The 6,874-nt window shown below is 36.1% G+C and overlaps 1 protein-coding gene across 2 annotated transcripts; it reads right to left on the bottom strand.

Annotated features, from left to right (window-relative positions):
- Window positions 1-532: 532 nt before the first annotated feature.
- Window positions 533-4,558, bottom strand: LOC116546709 (coiled-coil domain-containing protein 144A-like). 2 transcript variants are annotated; one of them, XM_032272897.1, is made up of 2 exons: window positions 3,599-4,557; window positions 533-2,228 (listed from the first exon to the last, which is right to left on the bottom strand). In XM_032272897.1, the coding sequence occupies exons 1-2, from the start codon at window positions 4,505-4,507 to the stop codon at window positions 2,061-2,063; spliced, it is 1,077 nt and encodes a 358-aa protein (XP_032128788.1). In that variant the 5' UTR covers window positions 4,508-4,557; the 3' UTR covers window positions 533-2,060. The 2 variants fall into 2 exon arrangements, with proteins under 2 accessions (XP_032128788.1, XP_032128789.1); XM_032272898.1 differs by having other exon boundaries at window positions 2,156-2,228; window positions 3,672-4,558.
- Window positions 4,559-6,874: the final 2,316 nt, after the last annotated feature.

The raw sequence follows: 6,874 nt of genomic DNA, 5'->3' as shown, positions 1-6,874 counted from the left end.
AAATGAATTCTCCATAAATGTGATTTGGTACTGGCTCAACATATTAAAATTGAGAATCCAAAAACAAACCTACATTTTTATGGTCAACTGATTTTCAACAAGAGTATAAAAAAAGTAAATGAAAAACGAATAGATATTTCAACAAATGGTGCTGGGACAACGTGCAAAAGAATGAAGGTGGATTTCCACCAAATGTCATATACAAAAGTAACAAAATAGAACCACTGAATGTAAGAACTAAAATTATAAAACTCCTAGGAGAACACGTAGCCATAGATCTTTGTGACTGCAGAAAAATACATTAACTGGACTTCATCAAAATGCGAAACTTCTGTGCTTGAACGGAGACCATTAAGAAAGTGAAAAGGAGGCTGCGCATGGTGCTCACACCTGTAATCCCAACATTTTGGGAGGCCAAGGTGGGAGGATTGCTTGAGCTCAGGAGTTCAAGATCAGCCTGGGCAGCATAGTGAGACCTTCTCTCTACAACTTAAAATTATATACATTTTAAAAACATAATAAATCATAAGAAAGAAAGTAAAAAGGAAAGCCATTGAAAATATTTGGAAACAATATATCTGATAAGGGACTTACACCTAGAGTATATAAAGAGCTCTTAAAATTCAGAAATTTAAGATAACCCAATTTTAGAGTGGGCAAATGATTTGAATAGACATTTCCCAAAGAAGGTATACAAATGGCTCATAAGCACATAAAAAAAGGCTTAAAGTCATTCATCAATAGGGAAATGTGAATCAGAACCACAATGACATGATACCACTTTATACCTCTGGGTTGGAATCCTTTTTCAATCAAAAATATGAAAAATGTTGGCAAAGATGTGGAGAAGTTAGAACCCTCATACAATGCTGATGAGAATGTAAAATGGCGCAACCACTTTGAAAAGCAGACTGTCAGCTCCTCAAAAGCTTAAGCATAGAGTTACTGTATGACCCAGAAATTCAACTCCTAAGTATATACCCAAGAGAAGAACACATACGCAAACACAAAAACTTGTACAGAAAAGTTCACAGCAGCATGATTAATAGCCAAAACATGGCAACAACCCAAAGGTCCATCAACTGATAAATGGCTAAATAAAATGAGTGGCATGTCCATACAGTGGAACAATACTCAGCAGAAAGATGAAATTAAGTACTGATACACGTTACAACACAACGAACCTTTAAAATGTTACGCTAAGTAGACGAAGCCAGTCGCAAAAGACCACCACATATGGTGTGATCCAGTTGATATGCGGTGCCCAGAATGGGCTAATCTATGGAAACAAAATAGATTGCTGGTTCTTTTCAGGGTCATGAAAGTGTCCTACAATTGATGATGGCGATGGTTATGCAACTCTGTGACTATACTAAGAGACTATGAATTTGTACACGTTCAATGGGTAAACTGTGTGGTATAAGAATTTTGTCTCAGTAAAGTTTTTTTAAAAAATTCAGTGGTAGGATCTAGATACATCTCTGAATTCTCTACTTTGGATGTACATACTATAGGTGATTTGTAAAAAAGCACAATATATTTAAAATGAAAGGAAAATGAAGGAAGTGCCTAACATTTCAAATAGTTTTTAAATTAAAATATTTGCATTTTGGAGAACAGTACTGTGGCCTTTCTGTACAAGTTATCCTGAAATTCATGAAATAAATATACACAGATTCTGTACCCATTCACAAAAGTAAAGATAAGAAATAAGACAATTTCTGAAACATTCTGTTAAACATTATCCTATGATTTAATCTGGCTTGCCTAACCATGGCAATAGAGAAATCACTAAAAAATACTTCACAGAAAAAAAAAAAAGCCTCTCAACTTCTGTGAGGAATACTAATAATTCCCAACTTTCCTAAGGATCTTTGGAAATGATCCTTATTTTAAAAATGTATGTACTTATCAGGAGAAAAGGAGAGAATGAAAGCCAGAGATTAAGAAACAAGTGCATTATAAAGATAATAAAATTATAAAACAAATTATGATAAAAATACAAAAGAAAGCTATCCACTTCAGTTAGTATCCTAAAACATTTGACACTATTTCACCACCTATAGATTAACTGTAGACATGTTAGGTTTCATACATACTTCACTGCTGATTTGACCCGATTTCTTCTTTGAATCCTGTGTCTCATCTAAATTAAATGATGCAGCCTCTGCTGTTGGTTGTTGTTTTAGGGGATCAGTCCATTCTAGTTGGAGTTGTCTCATAACTACCTGTGAAAGTATTTTTGCTACTGATTTTATAAATCACCTTATTATTAAATTATGGTAATAAGATTTAACTCTAACATATACACTTTGAAAAACATCAACACATATATGGATGCACCTTTTCCTCATGTGCACACATTCTTGTTTATTACTGAATTCAGTTAAGGACACAGAAGGTGCTATCTTTCTGCCAAATCAGTTTTCTGTTAACTTAGACGATAGATTCAGCCCACTGTTCACTCATCCCTGAAACATCTGCAATGCTTAACATCCTACTGAAGTCTCAAAAAGAAATCCGTATGTGGTTGGGGCTGCTGGTGGTACATCCCACACTGTGACATGTTTTCCCTCTTTTTTATTAGAAGCTCCAATCAACTTCAGAGTTCCTTGCATATTCAGCTGCCTGCTCAGATCCTTCCAAAAGATTCCTATCTCAGAATACAAGTAAAATTCCAATGGCCTTTGAGGCCCTGGGTAACCTGGCCTTTACCTCCCTCCTGACCTCAGCTTCTACAAGGGTCTCCCCTACTCAGTTCATTCTCGCTATATGGGAATCCTGCCACCTCTCATTAGTTTAAAAATGGGGACTCAATGCCAAACAAATAAATCACGGATAAACCCAGTTACCTTTGTACTGGTCAAAGTTATATCCAAATGACAGGCAGTGAGCCTTGAAATGAAAATTATGAGCAAATTGTTTATAAAAACATTCAAAGTAAATTATAAATACCAGTGGTAAGATTAAATCTAACATAGCTTTGCTGAAATTCACATCTGCCCCAAATTATGATTTATGAAAAAGTAAATGCCTTTAAAGAATTGAGAGGTCATAACAAGTAATTTGAGACTGAAATCATCTCAGATTTAAGTCAAATTGATATGAATAAAAATAAAATTATACCAACTTAAATGCATTACAAAACTACTGAAGGAAAAGTATTGTGGAAATATACACTGAAGTATAGCAGTATACTTCAGTTCACCTGGAAAATCTGGAATTAATGGTCAAAGTAACCCTCCTAACTAAATCTTAATTTCAAAATACTCATGTCAGGTATAAGCATTTCTGTTTATCTGCTTCATCATGGTCTTCAAACATGGCCATATAAAGGCATTGCCATGATCATTTCAGCAGCATAAGACTACATTATGAATGTTAATCTGTACCTGTTAACACTGTAACTGAGCTTAAAATTTCATAGGTGACCTAATTTCTTTACTCAAAGTAAAGTATCTTTCAGTTTTAACAGCAAATACATTTATGATCTGTATATTTTTATATTCAGCTAGATAAAACATTTAGCCATAATCAAATATTACTTTAAATTTTCTTTTAGGAAGGTTGAAAAATATTTATCTTTCTTAACACTTACTTTTCTTCCTGGTTTCTCTTTCTCACATTGATCCATGCTTTTTTTAAAATAATTACATTTATCCAGCAATTCCTTGCTCTTCTCTTGTAGTGGAAGACTCTGCTTTTCACTCTCAGCTCGAAGATTTCTGGCAACAGCCTGAAACTGGTCATGGAGAGTACTGATTGTCTTTTCTTGTCTGTTCACTTTCTTGTGAGCATCATCCAGTTGCTGTCGAAGCAATGTATTTTCATTTTGTAGTTGAAATAATCTCTCCTCTACAGATTCCTGCTTTGCAATGGATTTCTTCAGTTTGCTTTGTTCAGTTTGGTACATTTGTTCAATTTCTTTCTTCTGACACTGTGTTTGGCTGAGGTCTCTTCGCACACCTTCCAAAGTCAAATTCTTTTCTTCAACAGCATCTGTTGTGTTATGGAGCTGAATCTGTAGGCTGTTGATTTTATTTTCAACATTAGAAAGTTTTTCAGAAAGAATCTCATTCGTAGCTTGTAGGTGGTCAGACATATCAGCCTTCATTTTGTCCTGTAAATCAATCCACTCTTGTCTTATTCTCTGGAAATGAAGGTTTAGGTCTCTTTGTGTCTGACTTTGATCACAATCACGAAGGGCAGCAGCCAGTCTACAATGGTATGATTCCATTTCTATTTCCAGTCTTTCTTGGTTTTGTTTTTCATTCTCCAGTTCAGAATTGAGTATTTTGTTCTCAGCTGCCAAATCGTTCAGTTGTCCACTGTACTGAACTATTGTTTTTGTTAATGTTTCCTCATTTAGTTTAATAATTTTTTGAAGGTTATCATTATTTTCTTTCACAACTTCAATGTCCTCAAAATATTTCTTCTCCTTTTGCTGATTCTGATTTGTTATTGTATCTATTTCCAGTCTCAGCAAGGCAATTTCTTCCTGCAACATGCAATTTTCATACAAGAGATCCTTTTCTTTCTTATGCGTATGAGAAATCTAAGTAAGAAAGGAAACATTTAGTAGCACTCAGTAAAATGACATATCGTGACTTCCTCTGAAATCAAATAACCTGTACATGTATACAATGAAAAGACTTCCATAAGTGGATATTCATCTGGAAAAAAATATTGGATTGAAACTTCAAACCTCATAGAGCTTAAATTCCTAAAACTTTATAAGTTTGCCTGAAGACAGTGAATTCATGAATGTAAAATATAAATGACTAGAGAATTTTAAGCATCTCAGAATTGGAAAAGACCTCCAAATTACAACCAATTCAAAGGCATAAAATAAAAGATTAATAAATTTGGCTACATTAAAAAAATGGGCTTTATGGCTGGGTGCAATGGCTCATGCCTGTAATCCCAGCACTTTGGGAGGTGAAGGCGGTGGATCATGAGGTCAGGAGTTCAAGACCAGTCTGGACAACATGGTGAAACCCCGTCTCTACTAATAATACAAAAATTAGCTGGGCATGGTGGTGGGTACCTGTAATCCCAGCTACTCAGGAGGCTGAGGCAGGAGAATCACTTGAACCTAGGAGACAGAGATTAGAGTGACCCAATATTGCCCCACTCCCCCCCCTGCGGGAAAAAAAAAAAAATTCTTTTAAAAAAAAAAAAAAAAAAAAAAAAATTGGCTTTACACTCTGACATCTAACCTATACACCACACCATAGTAAAAGCTATAGTTTTGCATGTATCTGGACATGAGGAGGAAAAGTGAAATGTATAAAAAGACATTAATTTAAAATAAATAATAAGCTTAAGACTAGGCCACAAAAATAGTTATAAAGAGCAGAGGAGCAAGTAAACCACCCCTCCCAGCCTAAATTGCCTGAAGTTAGCTAAAGGAGACCCAGCATAGCCTCCTCCTTCCAAGATAAGGCACCCGAGCATATCTGTGCACCCACAGCTCACAAGCATATTTCTGCAAAACAAAAAACAAAAAACCTGCTCTCTTCCCCAGCTACCAGCCGCGGGAGTGAGACAGCCATGGGAGCGAGATAACCGCATAGAAAATATACATATTCTCAAGGTTGTAAACTTGTCACAAGTCAATGACTAACTCTGTTTAAACCACTTTTTCTCCTGCCTTATCTTCCCATGCCAAAACTAATACAAGCAAGGAATTTTCCTTTGTGCGGGGCTGGCAGCCATTACAGGCAGTAAGGCCACTGTCAGCTGGAGCTCCAATAAAGAGGTTCTCTTGTGTCTCTTGGTCTCTCTCTTCCTCTTGGCTTGAATTTCCACAACAGACGGAGGAAATTTCCCAATGTTCCTTAAGTTCCTTTTTTTTCCTGAGAATATTCTGTAACTATTTTATTTTTCTACCATTTTTATTGTCAGTTATATAAGAATTACATTTATTCATAAATGCTAAATCTAAGCATTATATTAGTTGCTTTTTTTTTTTTTTTTTTTTTGGAGACAGGGTCTCACTCCATCACTCAGGTTAGAGGGCAGTGGCACAATCAAATCTCACTGCAGGCTTGGCCTCCTGGGCTCAGGTGATCCTCCCACTTCAGCCTCCTGAGTAGATGAAACTAGAGGCGCACATCCCCACACCCAGCTAAATTTATTTGTAATTTTTGTAGAGATAGGGTTTTGCCATGTTGCCCAGGCTCTTCTGGAGCTGCTAGGCTCAAGTGACCCACCCACCTCGGCCTCCCAAAGCGATGGGATTACAGGCGTGAGCCGCTGCACCTGGCCTTGTACCAAGCACTTCCACATACATCACTGAGCTCATTTATGTCATAATTCTGAAAGGAGAGGTCAAAAATATGCAAGCTGCAGGATTTTCCCCAGGTCCTCTTACTTTACTTCTAGTGCTCGTCCACCAAATCATGGTTATGTCTGTGTTGTAAATATGTAAATACAAAAGAAGCTTTTTATTTCAAAACACCAGTGGTAAAAAAGAAGTTATAGAGCTTTTCTCTGAAAATCATGAGATTATCTGCTATTGTAGTAGCTTCTGTTTCCTCTTTACAGTGTTTGAAACAGAAATAAGCATGAAACGGGAAAATACACTGAAGTACTTTTCTAAGAACAAAACAGTTATCAACAAATCATCACTAAGTTTCTCTTATGGCATATCATTGTTTTCAAAGCTCTTTGTGCTGAAATGAGATGCTACTTGGAGTAAACTGTTATGTACCCAAAAGTAAGGGGTATGGCATCTGAAGTATGGCCTCTGAACTGGCTATACATTTCATCCTTACTACCAGTAGAAATAATAATCTAACCTCTCCATTAATATATTAGAAAGGTGAAATCATGTCTGAAAGCTGGAATGTCTGTTGTTAGCAAGGGTTTT

This window comes from Sapajus apella, unplaced genomic scaffold (genome assembly GCF_009761245.1).
Source record: "Sapajus apella isolate SASKATOON/1434 unplaced genomic scaffold, GSC_monkey_1.0 scaffold1246, whole genome shotgun sequence".
Classification (NCBI taxonomy): domain Eukaryota; kingdom Metazoa; phylum Chordata; class Mammalia; order Primates; family Cebidae; genus Sapajus; species Sapajus apella.
Note: the sequence above shows the minus strand (reverse complement) of the source record. Positions and strands in the feature narration are given on the sequence as shown.